The sequence below is a fragment of the Mastacembelus armatus genome, chromosome 9 (assembly GCF_900324485.2).
Source record: "Mastacembelus armatus chromosome 9, fMasArm1.2, whole genome shotgun sequence".
NCBI lineage: Eukaryota > Metazoa > Chordata > Actinopteri > Synbranchiformes > Mastacembelidae > Mastacembelus > Mastacembelus armatus.
The window spans coordinates 6,457,787-6,476,636 of record NC_046641.1 but is presented as its reverse complement, the minus strand read 5'-3'; the positions used below and the strand labels follow the sequence as shown (position 1 = coordinate 6,476,636).

Sequence of the window (18,850 nt, the reverse complement as noted above, 5' to 3'; positions counted from 1 at the left end):
TAATGAAGACTAATGACTTCCCTCGTGTCAGTGACTTCACACCAGCCTGTACAAGCCCTTTGACCACAAAGTCAACGTGGTCAGCTGGGTGGTCTGCCAGTTACAGGAGACAGAGGCTCCACAGCTTCAGCTGAAGCACAGCTGCTGGAACCAGAGGCTGTTTTTAAACTCCTGACATTTTGTTTAAATTTCAAAATAATTTAAAAGGCAGATAGAATATACAAACTCTCAGAGTGAGAATAAGGAGTTTGGAGTTGACCCATATTCACTGTAAGGATTAAATATGAATGTGTTGTTCAGCAATGTCTGTGGTGACAAAAATAACGCCTGCATATTTTGCCTTCAGTCTGACATCCACTTGATTTTAATCAGACTACTGAAGCCTCCTATGGCTGTTGTCTCCCGCATCACAAATACACAAATGCACCAGACATTATTAGCCCGCCCCTTTTTTTTTGTAGTGGGATTTATAATCGAAGTTTTTCTTTTTATAAGTAATGACTGTGCATTCTAACTGAACATCGTTTACACTGTCCTGGCCGATTTGTGTTTCTTGCATTGTATTTACCGCGGTAATGTTTTTATGCATCCCTCTCGGGCCAAGCCTATTTTTAAGTCAATTTTCATCTCAGTGGGAGCAAAAGAAGGACAATGAATTGAATCCAGAATACACATTGGTTTTGCTGTTACCAGAGTATAACACTGCTGAACTGTTGGGGAAATGCTGTCAGATTCTGGGAAACCATAAATCATAGTTGAAAAAGGTTTCCATGATATTTTATGCCTACAGTCTGCTCAAGCTGTGTATAAAGCCGCCATTTTGATGCTCGTATTGTAACACCAAACAAACTGCAGGCAAATGGCTGGTAAAATATCAACCATGTATAAATTATTAATAGATGGAATAAGTTTTTAACATATTAAGTACTTATAACGCTATGTAGTGTCTGCTCATGTATCACATTCACATTCCTGAACCACTGTAGAGGTGACTAGTGTGTGTACCAATCAGACTGTCTGAGATAAGTTGTAAATGAGAGTAAACTAATCCAATGAGGCACCATATATTGCCAGCATACAACTAATCATTATTATGAATACTTACAGTATATGAAATATAAATGGAAAATAATGAATTATTATTGTACTCCACTAGGGAAGTGATATGTTGAGTGACATGGGGAGAAAAAGAAAATATAAATCAGTATCAGTTCCTGTCAGTCAGCCCAGTCTCTCTATAAGTATTGTGTGTTTTACGTTGACAGATAACTTGAAAACACTTATTTCCAACACCAGAATGAATTGCTTCCATTAGTCTTATAATAAAACATAGTTAAAGTGCCCCCTCAGGTACTTTTCACTGGTTTAAAGCCCTGGAGGCCTAAACTGTCAGATTACAATAAAACCACCTAATACAAAGACCCATGCAGATAAGACTTTATGCACATTTGAGAGGCATTTTAAGTAGCACACAGAGCAAATATGTGTTTCTCAAATATATTTTTGGTTTGACATCTATAATGCAGAGAACAGTTTCCCTCCAGCAGCCTGAGCCAGAGGGGCCAGGCTGAGCTAAAGCCTGGTCTCCTCTTTGGCCGTGCTGGTCCCAGAAGTTCAGCGGAACAACAAAAATCTATCATACACCAGAAAAAATGAACAAAAATAATGAAATAAATTTGATTTTTTTAAAATCAAGGGTAAAGTTTACAATTAATCACTTTTGTCCTTTTTAAAAATGATTTTAGTCAGCTGTCAAGAAACATAATCACTAAATATCTTTCTTTTTATAGAAAACAATCTGTAAAAAACATTCTGTTGTCTTCCTCTGAGTTAAGCTAGAATTGTGACAAATCTACCAAAATGGTTTCTGTGGAAAGGCATCTGTATTACAAAGTCTCCCTTAGCCTTCATTTCAATTCCACTGATGTCAGGAAAAGACCACATAAGGTGAGTCGTTTCCTGGGCTGACTGGAACTGAAGTGACCCTCACCTTAATGTTTACACCTTCAACACACACCTCTCCAGCTTAACCCTCACCCTATTAAAGCCAAACATATTGGAAAGATGTTTGGATTCTGATATGTACAAAATCTAATTTCTAACAAGTGAACACCTTTTTTTTAAATATCAATCAGATCAGTGCTGGTGACAGACTCCTTCCTTGTAAGAACTGTTCCTCATAGCTACAAATGCACAACAAAAGTAAAGAAAAATATATACGACAAAATATTACAAGAAATACAGTGAGTACAAAAATAGCACAAAGTTAAATGCTAACTGAAAAGCATCCCAATTGTTAAGTGTAAACATTTCCAATCTGCTACAGGGTGTGAGGCTGTGTGGCCCGTTGGCACCACAGATGAACCTCGGATGCAGCTGATTGTCTTTATTTCACCTTTGTGTCCAGCGAAATATATCATGTACCGATGCAATGTGTTTTGCAAAAGATCTCATGCCAAAGTAAATGATCAAAGTGGAGGACAGTAGGTACATGTTGCTGAGCGTCAGTCCACACTGAGGCACCTCAGATTGGTGATTTCTCAAGCATATAGCTGCAGCTTGAAGATACTTAGCACACAACATAAAAAAGATGCATAAACACAGGGACTGGTTGGCTTTAAAGGCTGAAAGTCTTCAATGCCAGATCCAGTGTACAGTTGGGTGCAGAGGAGCTCAATAAGCTGTTGTGTGATATGCATAACTGGCACATTACAGACATGCTGTGAGACTAAAGCCGCCACCATGTGCCGTACAACACACCGCTGCTGACAAGCAGAGCAACACAGCAACATGACACATGACAATACGGCATTTTTTCATTTTGGGAGTGCTTTTTGTGTAATGCATATGGGGGAACAATAATATCAGCAAACACAGCTGACATTTACACTAGGGTAAAGGGTTTGTGAGTCAGTCCAGGTTATGAGAAGAGGTCAGTTTCAGCATGCATGCGAGGCTTTCAGGGGCTCAGATGTCCATGTAATCGTCTTCCTCGTCAGACTCGCTCTCCAGAGAGGACTCCTGGCTGGACGTCTCCTGCACCTCCAGCGCAGGCTGGCTCAGTGTGTCCTTTTTGACTGTGGCTGCAGACTGAGACGACAGGATGACGTTCTGTACAGAAGCAGACAGCAGGCGTCACTAGACCACAGTTGAGACAGTTTTGAGTATGGTTGTGTACACATTTAGATTTAGCCACAAGCCTGCATACCTTTAGTCTTTGTTTGGTTTCCTCTGAGATGCTGCCTTTGGGAGAGAGCAGAGTTGGTGTCGGAGGTGTTACTGTGATTTCTGGTGGGAACTTGGTAACTGTGGAAGGGATGAAAAGCTTTGGCATGTTGGGTGGGACACGGGAGCGGATCCGGCTTGGGTCTGGAAGCTTTGACTGTTCATTGCTGGCATACTGCTGCTGGTCTGAGAGAAAAATAAACCACCTCTAAATATCATAACATTTTCAGGGCATGTGAAGTCACTAAAAGTTCCGTAGACGAATATCATTAATTCAAATCATGCATCCTGCTGCAACATTTTTCTGTTTCAGTTTTGGTTCAAAGGTTCTGACCTGAGCAAGGTTGTGTGGTGCTACATGTGGCAGTTTCCTCCTGGAACCAGGCTGCTGCTGATTCTTGCCCTTGGGATACAGTGGCGAGTTTCATCTGCTGACAAAGGTGTGACTCCTGCTGTCGGTACGAAAGTCCCTCTAAAGGCTCATCTCGCTCTTCTGTGGGCAACAACAAAATGCATAGTAAAACGGAACATCAAGTATTTGGCAAGAATCATAACACAACACTTTTATCTTACTTGGCTTTTGTGATTCCTATTGTTTTTCCCCCCATCACTATGTGCCCAATGACATAAGAAATAAACACTGAAGATGGACTGTTTCTGTGACATAACTTTTACAGTATTTTAAAGGAAATACTGCAACATAATACATTGTGCACATAGCAGCCTTTATTACCTGCAGAAGTCAAGTTCACTGACAACTTCCATTTGATGGGGACTTTACAGCTCCCTTCATTAGACAACAGTTTGTAATGACGGCCTGTGAACTAACTGTAAAAATTCCCTCTGCAGTTCAGACACAAATGAAAACAGAAGTGATCTAATACTCTGTCAGGCTGCTCCACTAATGTTGCCTAGGAAACTATTACATAATACACAGTGCTGCAGTGTTACAGGATGCTAACCTGTGTGTGTGTGTGCATGCAAACATATGTGTATGCAAGAGAGCCACCTAAACTGATAAAGTACAGGCAGTGTTTTCTATTTTTATTACACTCAGGTTATAGATGTAATCAGTGTCTACGGATGGAAAAAACGTACATTTTCAGCGCAATGTGGCTTTCTGTTTCTGATGACATAGCAGTGAGAGGCTTCTGCTTGTCATAAGATCTTTAGCGAGTCCATGTGAATTCAGCACTGGGTAGATGTAATAGGTGATAAAATGGGTTTTTCTCAACAATGAAACTGAGCTCTGCCAAGTGTGCTGTGAAGGAGCAATGTGGGTTTCCAATTAAGGACAAAAACAAGATGCATGCTGCCGACATGCAAAGACTCCTGCCTGACAGCTAATTAATTAAATGATCTTTCTCTGAGATTTTCCGCAAAATGTCACAATGGAAAATGTCAAACTAAAGACTTACATAACACTGGATATTCTAAGATTTTAATAACATCTGTATTTCAGGTTCTGTTCTCAAATGCGCATTTTATAAGATATATAAACATAAAATTAAAAAATATAAAATAAAATAAATAAATAAAAGAAAAAAAAAAATACAATACACAGTTGGAAAAAAGGAAGATATTTTTTTGTTTTTACCAGTAATGTTTGTCTATATTTGAATTAAATATATATTGTAAACATATCTGTTCCCTTATTTGGGGGGCTGATATTTTAGTACAGCACCTGAGCCTTTTTCTTTGTGGTGGTTGCTCAATTTAAGGTACAGTCTGCATAAAGTCAGTGTGTTTACATCTCAGAAGCAACATCTGTGTCAGGTTTGTTTCCTGTAAGATATCTTCAGATATCAAAGTGGTAAACCTAAACTCATGAGACAGAACTGCTCAGATGAGCTATAAATCTAATAACTTCAAGGAAGCAGTTCAAATGTTAAGAATACACAACCAAATGCTATGGATTAGTATCAAGGGAACTTAGGCTGAACATACAGGATATAGGACTTGCCATCTTTAGACACCATGATATGAACAGCGTATTTATCCACCAGAAAATTCATTATGAGGATTAGCAGTGATTATACCAAAGCCCTCGAGAAGCTCAAGCTGGCAGAAAGAGATTTACAATCTGGAGGACAATGATTTCTAAAATGCTTATTGGAGCACTGATAAAACCCAAAAGGCCAAATACAACCAGGCCAGAATGTGCTGTTATGTAACAGATCTGGGGAGGTCCACAGGTGTCCCCTGCTGGTCACTCAGACTATAGCACTTTATGTTTAGAAACAGAACTGGTAACTGCAAAGCTTCACCTCAGCAGCAGTACAACTTTAACACAGAGCATCTTATCCAGCATCAAGGGTGCATGTGTAAAACAGCCATATGGTGGTGGGAGGGTGTGAGTTGAGGCCACTGTACCTGTGTGCGGCAGGAAGGCCATGGCTGCAGCAGCAGGGTGGCTAGCTGCTCTCCTGTGCTGCGGCTGATCGTGGAAGCTCTGCGCTTGAGGTCTGGACAGCTTGCTCAGGGGCTCGTACACCGCTTTGGCTTGGCTGTCCTGGGTGGACAACGGGTGACACGCGGAGTGGTTGAGCAGCACCTGTGTCGGCAAGGTTGCAGGGAAGACAATGTCTCGTTGCTCCTTCGTGTACTTAGGTGTGGTTGGGGCATCACCTAGAGCCTGTTGGAGAGAGCAGAGCAGTGGCGGTGAGAAGGGGCGACTGACCTGCAGTGTTACCGTTCCTCTGCTCAGGAGATGTGCAGATCCTCTTCCCTGGAGACACAATCCGGTGTGAGCGTCAGTGCCAGAGAAGCAGAGAGAGTCGATACCGAATGAACTTTTCAAACAACACGCATCAGCAATAGTAGTCTCAGCCCTTTCACATAAGAAGTAATGATATCCTTTACAGAGTTATAATGCTGTCCCCCGGTTCAGGGGCTTGTTGCTGGGTGCTGGCGAGGAGCACAGCTCTACACCTCAATACATCTCTCTGAGCCACTTTCCTGGGTGTCCTTTTGAGGACCACTTATAAACAGAAGAGCTGCACAAACAACCTGTGACAACAGCGGCCCTGCTCCCACAGCCACTGTCATGGCAACACAGAGGAGCACAGTTAGAAGAAATGAATAAACCTCCTCTTCCATTTATTGAAAATGGATGAAAACTTGAGTGAAAACTAGCTTTAAAGCCAGCTCATCAGTGTTACATATGAATAAAATACAGCAAGCTCAAGAAATAATGAATTTTGTATGCAGCAAAAAGGTCCATAATAATAGCACTACACAAATTATATAAAGAAAAATAATTAATTAATGCCTCTACTAGTTTTCTAAAGTCTAGAGGCACCCTTTAAGGCCATATTACACTGCTATCATGACATGCAGCTTCTGACAGATTCCGTATGTTAGCATAAGATGATAGTAACAGAGCTCTCATAGCATTTTCTCACACTCTCAGCTGGGACTTGAAGTCAAATTTTGCTGTGAATCGTGTATGATGAAGCTCCCTGTAGGAGCACAGGCAAATCAACAAACAGAAGAGTCTTCCAAAACCTCAGGGAGCAACAAATCATTCAGCCCAACACAGAGCAGCACAGCAGCTTCAAGCATGCACCAGCTCCAAAGCCAGCTTTGATGATTCATATCTCATGAATTAAACATCACCAACAAAGACGCCAATAAGTCAGCTGGACTGTGTGCATTCGAAAAACACTGTACCTGAGAAAATTGCAGCACATAGCCTGCAGCCAGTCTGTAGGTTCCCTCAGTGTTTGCTGTGTGGCACCAGTGCTGCCAGCCAAATGAGAAATGAAAGATGGTTCTTTCCAATTATCAGGATTGGGCTTTAAATCAGATTACAGCAGCTAGAGATGTCGTGTACAGGTTTGGTCATCTTTCAAACACAATTAAAAGACCGGCCAGCCGACAATTTTAATTAATTGTGTGCCCAAATCGAACCAACGCTGGAGCTCCTTAATAAAGCTAAAGTCCATATTTATTGATGAGAAAACCCTTAATATTCTTCCAAGATTGCTGATATATGGAGAGTGAGAGTGGAGTGTTCTAATCAAATACCGCCAACAAGCCTCTCACAAAAATGCAGCATCTCCGCAAGCAGAGGACACCAAAGAACAGAAAAGGATTATGAAAACATCACACAGTTACTACATATCAGTAGTAGAGAGCACAGGTCATTTAGTCTTGATGGGCTCTTCTCCTGATACGGCACCAAGCCGAGGGAGCATTCTGCACAAAGCACAACACTTGCTCTGTGCTCATGGGGCTTCAAGGAATGTGTGAAACTGGAAGATGCAGGCAAGAATTCTTCATGTCCTGGAGCTGTGAACTCCACGGTGCCTACTCACATTTCCCATCTTATATAAAAAAGCAAGCAAATGCAAACCATGACAGGAGCTGGTGGCACAATAATTACACATAAACAGCAGTTATATTAGACTGCATTCAAATTACAGTCAAAGCCAGAAACAGCCTGTCTTATTGCTATCACCAGCACAGGAGAACACAAACCACCACATGCAGCCTAATTATCACAATGTAAAAGAAGTCAATAATCATGGCATGTATGCCTGTTAGTAACAACAATCTGTTTACCTGATGTCAGGTAACAGGAATGTATGTGGTTGAGTACACATGACTTTAACTACAAGTCATCAATCAGGATCATAATGAAATAAAAACAAATATTTCAATTTAAACTTTAAGTTTTGATTTGGATGAGTCTGAAGTTGGTGTGTCACTATGGAAACTACACTGATATTTTTTTTTATTCAGCTGAGGAGGATTTTTTTCTAGTTCAATTTAATTCATTGGCTCTTTTTGTAAGTTAAGTTTTTTTTTTTCCATTTTTCTATTTCCAGGTGACTGGAACGTGAGCACATTAGAATTTATTTTCAGGTTAGTTGAAACATAACTTAAAATAAAACCGGTGTTGCAAATTAAACATTCAAGATATTATGGAGATTTATACAAAAAAAAAAAAAAAAGAAAAAGAAAAACAGTAAGGTGATTTCTAAAGTGACCACACAGCTGTTGACTCTACTTCTTGAGGAAGCTGAGGTCCTTCAACATGTGCAGCAAGATGCTGGAAATCTTTTACCAGTCTGTTGTGGCCAGTACTTTGTTCTCCGTGGTCTGCTGGGGGGGCAGCATTGCAGCCAGTGACTCTAACAGACTGAATAAGCTGATAAGGAAGGCTGGCTCTGTCATTGGCTGCAGACAGGAGACTTCTGAGGCTGTGATGGAGAGGAGGACACTAAACAAACTGTTATCAATCATGGACAACCCTGACCACCCTCTCCATCCTGTGCTGGACAGACAACGGAGCACCTTCTCCAAAATGCTCAGACAGCTTCGTTGTCTTAAGGATCGCTACAGGAAATCCTTCCTGCCTCATGCCATAACTCTGTACAACACATCATCTCTGTGTGTCAGATAACACCCTGGACTGACTGTCTGAACTGGCAATATTTGCACACAGGTTCCCTCTTTGAAATTGTCTGCACACCTCTTGTATATTGTCTGCTCACTTATTGTATATTGTTTTTGGCATATAATTTCAACATTCCTCTATCGTTTTAAAAATAATTTCTTATACTGTTTTCTTTTCCTTGTGAGATTTATGTTTATGTTGAGTGCCTGTATTTTGCTGCTGCAACAGTGGAATTTCCCAGTTTGGGATGAATAAAGTACTTCAGTCAATCTATCTATCTATCTATCTATGCAGTGAAATCAGATTCTAATAAGATGCCAAATTGCAGCTTGGAGCTCTGTGCCTCATCTGCACTGTCATCGAATGAAAAGAAAAACGAACAAACACAAAAAGAATCATGCATAAAATATGATGACACAATCGGTGAACAAACAACACATAGGTATGTTTTGCCCACAGCTACATCTCATGAGCCTGAGGTTTCGAAGAACATCACCGTGACAACAGGATGTGGGCAGAGAGATCCTTGATGACTGTGTGGGCAGGAGGAGGGATGTGAGGAAGGGGGAGTCGCCAGCACAGGATGAGGCAGAGCAACTAATGATTCGACGAGGAACACGAGTGCTGAAGACAAAGCTCTAGCTGAACCCATTAGTTGTACTACAATAACTACAATAATGTATTTAGACATTTTTGTCATTTCTATGCAAATATGCAACATGCATACCAATACTCAGTTGAAGCTGATGATAATTTTAGCAACTAAATGATGGCTAAAGGAAAAGGGAGTACTACATCACACTCAGGGTACTATCAGTACTATTAGACTGGAGCAGGAGAGACTTGAATAAGGCTGGGAATTACCAGGTTACTCATCAGTTTGGCACATTTTACTACAGATGCTGCATGTTACTTGAGTATAACTAATGCCAGAAAATCTGCCCTTAAGATAGCTATTATGAGCCAAGTAATATTAACATCTAACCCACTTGGACTGGCAGATGGGTGGGTCGGGATACATCAGATACGTTTAGCTTGGCTTCTAAAGTAAATTTAGCATGCTCAAGACTAGACTTTAATTTTTCTAGAGTGTGTCAATTGAGTAACAAGATGGAGACAGGTTTTAAGAAATGATCTGCTTGGTTAAAGCGGTTCATTGTGCAATTAAAAACATACTGATTATATAACTCACTGCAACTATTAAGTGAGTAAAATACAGCCTACAGCTTTATCATGTAAAGTCTTAAAAATATAGTCTTACATTATGGAAGCTTCACTTAAGGGTGACCCAACTCTATGTAGGAAAATAAGCATGTATTCGGAACCAAGTTGGATTAAATGGACAGACATGTAGATGTACATGTAGAAGTCTAATTGCTGGGGAGAGGAACTGTAAAAGTAGCAGAAAGTTGGCAGAGTGCCGAGTTACATGGTTTTACCTGTCTTTGGGGAGCAGTGGCCTGTAACTGTAATTGGCAGAACTTCACAGCCTGGTCCAAAGTTGCATTCTCATCAACCTGAAACAGGAAAACAGGCAGAACAAGGACATTAGGGCAGACCAACACATCTTCATATGCTCGTGGTTATATTCCACAGTGTCAAATCTTTTCACACGTCATGTGAAACACATTCTTCATGCAGCACTGAAGCAGAGAATGTACTACTGCAAATTCAACATATGTTTTAAAGTGGCATGGCCTGTGTACATACCACGTTAATTACTCATTAAGTCCCCACACTAATGCCAAACCAACCAACAAATTAATCTCATTCTACATCCCAGACATTAGGATTTGTTCTGGGCTTCTGCCTCTGATCACAACACCAGCGAAGAAAGGCTCACATTAAGGCCCAGTTCAGCTAGTGGATGTGTGGGAGTTAGCGAGTTCAGCTACATCACAACATTGTACATTTAGCAGGCATCTCATTCACCCAGCTGCATATCAGCCTGCTGTATGCAGGAGTTTAGAGACCCCCAAAGGGAGGGATTTTACAGCAACCTCATTCCAATTCTCAAATTATGCCAGTTGTTAAATGGACTGAGTGAAGCTTCAGTGCATCAGAGAAGACAGCACACTCTGCTTTTAATTCAAGTCTTGTTCACAGCAAACCTTCCCTGTCAAACCACACACACTGATGCCTGCTCAATACCACAACGGTTAGAATGAGGCAAATTTCAATCTGACATCTCTCACATTTTTCAAAAATAAAATGATTCACATTAATCACCTTTTAACACTGCTTGATCTCTTGATTCAAATTGAAAATGCATTTTGCTATTGCAATTCATTGTGCAAAGTGGCAATTCAATACTCAATTACCTTTGACTTATTTTGGATCAAGTTTTAAACACGTCATATCGCCATGGGTCTCTTTATTCAAATGTGCCAGTGACACAGCACCCCCAGTCTGTTGCACTTTTCATTACATTGTCACCACACTCTTTGGGTGTCAGAATTCAAATTGAAATGCAAACTGTCACTCCTCTCATCAAGACGGGTCAATGCTGCATCTCCTATGACCAACCCCTGTCTCCGATTTGCTAACTCTAACCACAAGCTTGACCAATCAAGGCAACAAGTCCCAGGCTGTAAGAAGATGAGTAATTCTTTGAGCAGTGACAAGTGCCCCAACTTCTCTGTCAATTAGCCTGGCGTGTGTTAAAGTTATCTTAGTAATGGTAGCTCGTTAACTAGGTAGATATCTGGTTATTAGCTAAGATTAGCTACCCTGAAAGCCTACAGTTCTCCTCTGTAAATTAACAGCACTGCTAACATTATATCTGCAAATAACTTTATATCTGAATCTTACCAAGCTGTTGGTGTGTGCGCACTATCCTGCAGACAGCTTAGCTATTTTCAAATTGCATATTGAAATTGCACATTGAATAGCCAGTTGCTAAAGGAATTGCAAATTGAATGAAGAGACCAAAAACCCAGGGCAACATGACATACAATTGATTTAGCTGTCATTTAAAATTGAAAGTGAGTATTCAATTGCCACTTTGCATATTGAGTGGCACAATGCATTTTCAAATTGCAAGTTCAAATAGTCAAATGTAAAATGATTTGCAAATTTAACAGAGGACCAACATGGCTTTAATAAGGACCAACATGGCTTTTCAGAGATGAGGAAGTGCAGTCATTTGAAGCAATGATCTAGGATGTGACTTTCTGGCATGATGTATAGCTGAGCCTCTTAATGGGCAAAATGAGCAGCTTTGATGTGTCCATTGTCAAGGTAAAAATACTTTGACGGCAGGAAATGCTGAGTTCATCTAGAACACATATTTAAATATGTCTCTGAATATTATCACATTAATAATGACCTGAGAAAAACGAAAAATTAAGTATTAAGTAACAAGTATTAAAAAACAAACAAGAATGAACATAATGCACGTTACAGACTTAAAGTATGACTGCGTGCAGCTGTGCAATGCAACAGACCATAAAACCACAAAGCATCTGCAGTTTGTGCAAGTAGGTGCACAATCAGAATGTGCTTCTGGATACTATCCAGTCATATTAATTGCAACTCTTTTGGTGACATGTCGTGGCTGCTTCTGGCTACTTTCCTCTTATGGTTGTTCCTGAGAAAACACTTGTTTTCTGCCATTGAAAGAGCTCAGGGAAAAAAAACAAAACAGATTAGCTATAAACCAAGCAAGGAAAAAGAAACAACCACTACAAACGCTATTAAAGCTGATGTATCTCCTCTGATTTTTCTTTCTCCTTCTCTACTGTCCCTCTCCTACTGCCCTTTCACTCCAGCTGCAGCTCCCTGACATTCCAAAGCCAATGAAATGGCAACTCGTGTAAGGCCAGAACTGACTGTAGAGTCTGATGTTGCTGTTTTGCAGCTAGATCATCTAGGCCATACAAAGCACTGAAGTGAGACTAACTTTAAACAGCTGAGGACTATTTGCCCTGCAGAGATACAAATAAAACTCTTACTTCTCTAACACAGGCTCGTGTGGATACTAGAAAACAATTCAGTACTTGTGTTGAATACAGCCTCAGGGCCAGACACTGCAATTTATAAACTGTGAGACTGCAGCGATGGAATGCAGCAATTTGACATATTTCAGTGAAATAAATAAAACAATGACTAATCCAATGCAGCTCCCCAGCTACTTTTTCATGTTAGGGAAACCCTGAAAATACCCAGTACAGGCTACATTCAGAGTCACTATACCATTTCAGTAGTAACAGCACAAAGAACAAAGATTTGCTGAAAGTGAAAAAAAAAGAAAAAAAAAAAGAGGGAAAGTCCCTATTCTATAGTGAGTTGTTTACTAATTTAGTCAGAAGAGGGGTTTCCCAAGCACAGCTCATTTGAGGTTACCAAGTATCTGTGACTTTGCAAAGTAATGAGAAAAAAGATACAGAACACGCACACACACACACACACACACATATATATGACGTGTGTTAAAGTTACCATATATATATGTGTCTGTGTATATGTGTATCTGGTGTGAAGAGGTATACCTGCTTTATGAGCATATAAGTCTCCGACATGATCTTCTCAATGCGCGCCAGGTCATAGGTCATGACTTTCTGGCCTTGCTGCCACACTCTGTAGGCATCAAGCAGTAGGGTTTTTCCAGACTCCACATCCTCTAAAAGCTTCCTTTTCCTGCTTGGCCTCCGTAGTAACGGAGTCCCTTTGGTCTCAGTCACAGTCACTTTGGGTGCTGAGGCTTGGAGTTGCTGCTGCCTGGAGCTGATACTGAGTTCCTCTAGAGAGAGCTCCGGTGTCCGGCTGCTGTCAGTCACTTTCTGTTGGGGCTCTACTGCACTCAGAGGGGTCTCAGCTGCTGCTCGGTTGCCCTGAGAATCTGTAATGGTGGAGGGCTTCCTCCAGTGGCCAGTGTCCAGCTCCATGGGCTCCTCTGGCCCTGCTTCATGACCTTCATTTCTAGCAGTCTCCACTTTCCCAGGGTAGCTCTCTTGAACTTTACTGTCTTTATCTGTGGATGGTGGCAGGGTGAGTTGCACCTGGGGGGCTTCCCTAGGCTCTGAGTCTGTAACACAGGCTCCTTCTGTGAGCCCAGGCTTCTTGGGCAGTGCATGTTTGCTGTCCTCTGAACTGGGCCTGCTGGACACGTCCGTTGTGGTCATCTCCCCCATGGAGGGTGCAGGCACTTTGGGAAGCTGCTCAGACACCTGAAAAAAAACAGAACCTGTCAAAACATGAAGTGGGTGCATGCCAGATGTCTAAAACACTGAGCGGCTCTCAGCTCTTAGTGTGTGTATATACAGTCACTTGTGCTTCCTTACCCCTGTGAGACTGTTCAGATTATCCTCCAGGACTTTTACAGTTAGAAAAAATGCTCTCTTGGCCAAAACCTGGCGATCAACATCCCGTAAATACTTCCTTCATGTAAAAGAAAGAGAGGAGAGAGGTCAGGAAAAATGCATAACACATAACAGAAAGAGTGGTATCCTACAAAGATGGTCCTTACTTTCCCTGGTCAGGAGTCCTCTGCAGCATGAAAGAGACTTTCAGCAGAGTGTCGTGATCCTTAAGCTGAGACAGCACCTCCAGCAAGAGAACAACAGAACGGTTCATATGAGATGCAAAACTTCCTGGGCGATCAATCTCATCTACTGGAATACGCCAGATGCCCTGGACATGGGGGGAGAGAAGCAGAATCAGAGACATGGAAAAACTTAAAGGGGAAAAAAGTAGAGGAGAAGGCAAGAGGAATTAAGGCAACTTAAAAACATGGCATTCAAAAAGAAAGCCCTAATGAGGGGATGGAAAGGATGCAGGAAAGATCTTATGGACTGGCCTGGGAGGTGGGTTGGGAAGGATGGATGGGCTTTCACTCTGGGCACACATGATAGGCAGCCTCATTAGTGTTCAGCTCTGTCCAAACAAAGCAACAAGCCAGCAGAAAGGCTGCCAGAAAGCACAGTCCTACTAGATGAGGTGTTTTTTTTTTGTTTTTTTTGATGGCGTCTACCTTTTCAGTGAGCACATGTCCTCTCAGCGGGTGAAACGAGGTGAGGTTCTGCACTCTGAAGCTACTGATGGGAGTGCAGATGGCGGCCTAGGCTGTGTACAGTCATGGCTCTGAGTACAGCTAGACCTTCAGTAAATGTGTGTGTGAGACAAAACAAAGATGACCATGTCAGAAAGGAACAAAACAAAGGAGACAGCACTATAAGCTGCTGAAGGCACAGGGGAGGCTGGTGCTCCTCATTAACAGACACCTCCAGATTGTCAGATGACATTTTCAAAGACACCAGAAAGAAACAAAAGAATAAAAAAGACTAAATAAACCAAAACAAAACACTTTCCAGGCAATGAACTGCTCAGAGAGAGAGAAAAAAAAAGTCAAAATGTCAAAAATCTAAAATGTAATATAGAAATGTATCCTAAAAAAACCCATGGCTCGCCTGTAATTCCCCTACATCCTGAATCAAAGATGCAAATTTTATTTTTACATCCTGGGGACTGATAATTTTCTAAGACTAATTTGGGCATAAATATGTTCTGCTCATATTGGTCACTAATTATTTCAATTATGATGTTACAGGATGGCAGAACAACCCCGTGACTCCAAAGAAGCCTTCAAAACCTATGTGAAAATGAGGTTTGTTATTATATGACACAATCAGGAAGGGCTTGGAAAGGTTTTAACCTTTCAATGCACAGATTACCAAAAGCCTCCAACTGGATCAGGAAACGTATGATGAGTGAGTGGGCTCACTTAGAAAATCATCTCTCCATCTCTAATAGAGGAGAATTTTCTTCATCAGAGAAGCACCCATCATAGCAAATCTGTTTAGGGAACACAGCGCCATGGCTTTATGCAGATTATGCTGTAGCACAAGAGCTAAAGCAGATTTGTAAGACTTTAACTCAAATGATTTGAAGCATCTTTTTTCCCCTTTTTGTTAGAAAATATGACCAGTGTTTAATATCTAGAGCGACAGCTTTCACACAGATGTGGTTGATATAAAAGTCAAGAACCAGAGATTAAGACACAGAGCTAACAAAGCAAACTTAAAAATATGGGACAAATAAAATCTGATGTTTCCTCAATCCACTTTTAGGCTCCGAAGAGTTTTTTGGTAGAGGAAGAGGAGAAAAGTTAGGCAGTGGAGATGTCACATCAGAAAGTAATCCTAATTAGCTATTTACTCAAGTATTACAAACAGAAACATAAAAGGCAAACTGTTGAAGCATTGTCCTACTTCTTTGATTGAGCAGAAAAACTAAATGCTGACTGTCTCCCACACAACAAAAAAACAGACCTGTTATCTGCTTCATCTACACATGTTCTAACACGTCATTAGTAACAGGAAAAGCACAGGCCCAACTTTATACCTGTGTTAAAACTTATTAAAGTGTTAATGCATCATGTAACAACCAGTGGTCACTAGTGCAGCTTACTGGCCAATAAAACTACAACTTCAGATTGTGAGATTTTCAAAAATTCAAGATGGCTGGTTACCTGCTAGTGCTACCAGCATTCTGGCAGGTGGGTGGTGCAATGACATATCTTTCTGCGTTTTTACACATCAGTGCAGATGATATACTGTAATCAGAAGTTTGATAAAGACTGTTCAAAGATTTTTTTCTTTTACAGGTCTGTACACTCACTAAAGATGAAAAAGAGCCCACTCTATGTACAACAGCAACTCTCACAAATCAACACCGGAACTCTGATCACACAAAAATGAACACAAACTCATGCTTGATTTTCCAAAAGTCAGAAGGAAACAGAGAGAAAGCGACTCACCATCACCAAAGAAAGCTACTCCACGGTGCCTGTGTTATTCTTTTGGACAGTTTCCTGATGGCAGTAGCAGCACCAGCAGCGCTGGCAGTGCCTCCACCCTGAAAGAGGCTCACGCTCAGAGAGCAAAGGGTGGGCTGCATTTGGGTGCGAGGGCAGCGAGAGCTGCAGGAACGGAGAAGAGGGAAGCACAGCTGCACACAGCCAAGCAGGAATAGAAGAAGAGGGGAATGGCAGCTGCCTTGGTAAGAGGTGAAAAAGCACTGGAGTCAGGGCCTATATAAGCTCACTGTGCCACTAACAGAGAAGCTGACTCGTTCCTCTCCTTCTTTCAAACCCAGCCATCTCAAAACAAAAACACCCACGCACTCTATCTCCGCTCTCCCCTGACCCCAGCCTGCTGGAGTTCTCCCCCCACTCCCCCGCCTTCTCTCACACTATACACAGTGCACAGCCAATCCTCGTAGGCCTCTCTGCCAGCCAATCAGAGGTAAGTGGAGAATCTCCCGCCCATTTGTGCACACCCACACAACACGCACACAAACAGAGGAGTGAGTGAGTGAGTGAGAGCAATGAGGAAACAGAACGAGTGCGACAGAGAGGAGATGAGTAGAGCGAATAAAAGCCAGGTAGATGGGGTAGAGTGTGATCACCCTGAAGACAGCAACAGAAAAAGAGCAAGAGAAAAGAAAAACTGGCTGAAAAATGAACTCAGAGCTACAGCGTCAAGGTACTGAAGATGACACATCAATAGTGAGATAGAACCATTAAACGGGGGGGGGGGGGGCAGGTGTTTAAAAAAGCCCCTGTCCACACACACACCCACACACACACCCACACACACACACACACACACACACACACACACACACACACACACGCAGACACACACACAGACACACACACACAGTATTTCCTCAGCCAGTAACTCTCACCTTCCTTTTTTCCTGTCTTTCAACTCTGGACGTGTCTCTCTTGCTGGCCAACATAAACATACCAAGCAAACACACCTTGTTTTTCCCCACTTCCTGTTGCGTAAGTCAGGGGGAAGAAAAAAATAAAACAAAACAAAACAAAAAAAAACAGAAAACACTCTCAAGCTCAACCGAATACAGAGGAAAAGGTGGCAAAGTAAAACATAGGAGCAGCCAGATTTTAACCCTGCAACATGGAAATCAAAATATCAGCTTCAGCAAAATGTATTCATTGGGCCAATACTCCTCCCCCACAAAATAGGTCCTCCTGAGTGTAGCTCCACCTACAGCACATTGGACAGCTGAACACACAAATGTTTGAGTCATACATCAAACCAAGACAAGTAATGCAAGTGTAACAGTTTCCCAGAAGACTCTCCTAACCTGATACAACAAGACACTAAGGCCCCTCAAGCAATTTACATTCAAGCAGTCAAAGTCAAACATGAAAGCTTGTTCTGAAAAGACAATATCAGTTCAAGACTGGGATGGATTAATGTTTGTCATAAATGTAGCAACAAGAACACCCATTCTTTCTGGAGCTGGGCAGAGTGTGTGTGGGTGCATGGGTGGAAGAATATGTAAGCAAGACTCTGTCGTGTGTTGGCCAGAGGGAGGAGGGAGGTAACGCCGTGCCTGGGTGATCACACAGGCACTCCTCACAATCACTCAGCAGTAGTCCTGAGCAGATAGAGAGCCTGGTGTTACGGGCACTTTAGAATCAATGTCATTAGAGTCTGCCAGGATTTTGTGTTAGAAGAGCTGAGAATTACTGTTACAATAACTTCATTAGAACAGAAGGTGATTCGGCAATTTGCAATAGTTTGTAATGTCTGTTTATATTATCTGTCTAACTGAAGAGTCAGATATAGTCCCAAAATAATATTTATTCAAGAAGGAGGAGTCGTGGAATATCTTTGCTGTATTACAGAAAGAATGAAGACAAGCAGCTGGAATTGAAGCAGTAGAGGAGCAATGAGAGTATGAGCCATCTTAACGTGCACACTGGATCACAAACACGTGACATCATTTAAAACAGCCATAAAGGGGCAAAGTGGAACAGGTCAAAATCCAAAGGTCTTCAGGGAAAGGAGGAAGCACTTCAGCCTCTGTCACAATCCAGATGTCAGAGTATCAATAATGTATCACCACAGATGATACCGTGACATAATATTAATTAAGAATTGTATATCCCACGTCTGTGACTCTGGATATGACAACAAAAACTTATTCTGTATCATTGTGCTTTTCATTTCATTACAACTACGTAAGTATTTGTTGTAAAAGGTAACACAAGTGAGCTGGCCTTCCTAGGAAAAAAAAAAAAAAACACACCAATAAATTATGCAACATAAACTCTTTTGGACCAGTAAACAGCAGAATATAGGTTACTTTGTGCAAGCCCCAGCTAATATAACCCCGCCAGAGCAATGAGGAAAAGTGGGGCATCATGACCTACATTGGGGACTCAGTATTCACCACCAGGCTCAGTGA

General features: G+C 41.5%; 1 protein-coding gene across 7 annotated transcripts in view; it reads right to left on the bottom strand.

Annotated features, from left to right (window-relative positions):
- Positions 1-1,420: 1,420 nt before the first annotated feature.
- cabin1 (calcineurin binding protein 1) overlaps positions 1,421-18,850 on the bottom strand; it is a 35,511-nt gene continuing 18,081 nt past the window's right edge. For 5 of the 7 annotated variants that reach the window (XM_026320869.1, XM_026320872.1, XM_026320875.1 and 2 more), the window contains 9 exons: positions 17,318-17,410; positions 14,097-14,260; positions 13,912-14,008; positions 13,120-13,797; positions 10,069-10,146; positions 5,599-5,860; positions 3,560-3,718; positions 3,209-3,411; positions 1,421-3,111 (listed from right to left, as the gene is read on the bottom strand). In XM_026320869.1, coding sequence (XP_026176654.1) covers positions 2,968-3,111; positions 3,209-3,411; positions 3,560-3,718; positions 5,599-5,860; positions 10,069-10,146; positions 13,120-13,797; positions 13,912-14,008; positions 14,097-14,260; positions 17,318-17,410 — 1,878 coding nt within the window. In that variant the 3' untranslated portion in view covers positions 1,421-2,967. The remainder of the gene's footprint in view (positions 3,112-3,208; positions 3,412-3,559; positions 3,719-5,598; positions 5,861-10,068; positions 10,147-13,119; positions 13,798-13,911; positions 14,009-14,096; positions 14,261-17,317; positions 17,411-18,850) is intronic. The other 2 variants (XM_026320873.1, XM_026320874.1) reach the window with 1 other exon arrangement.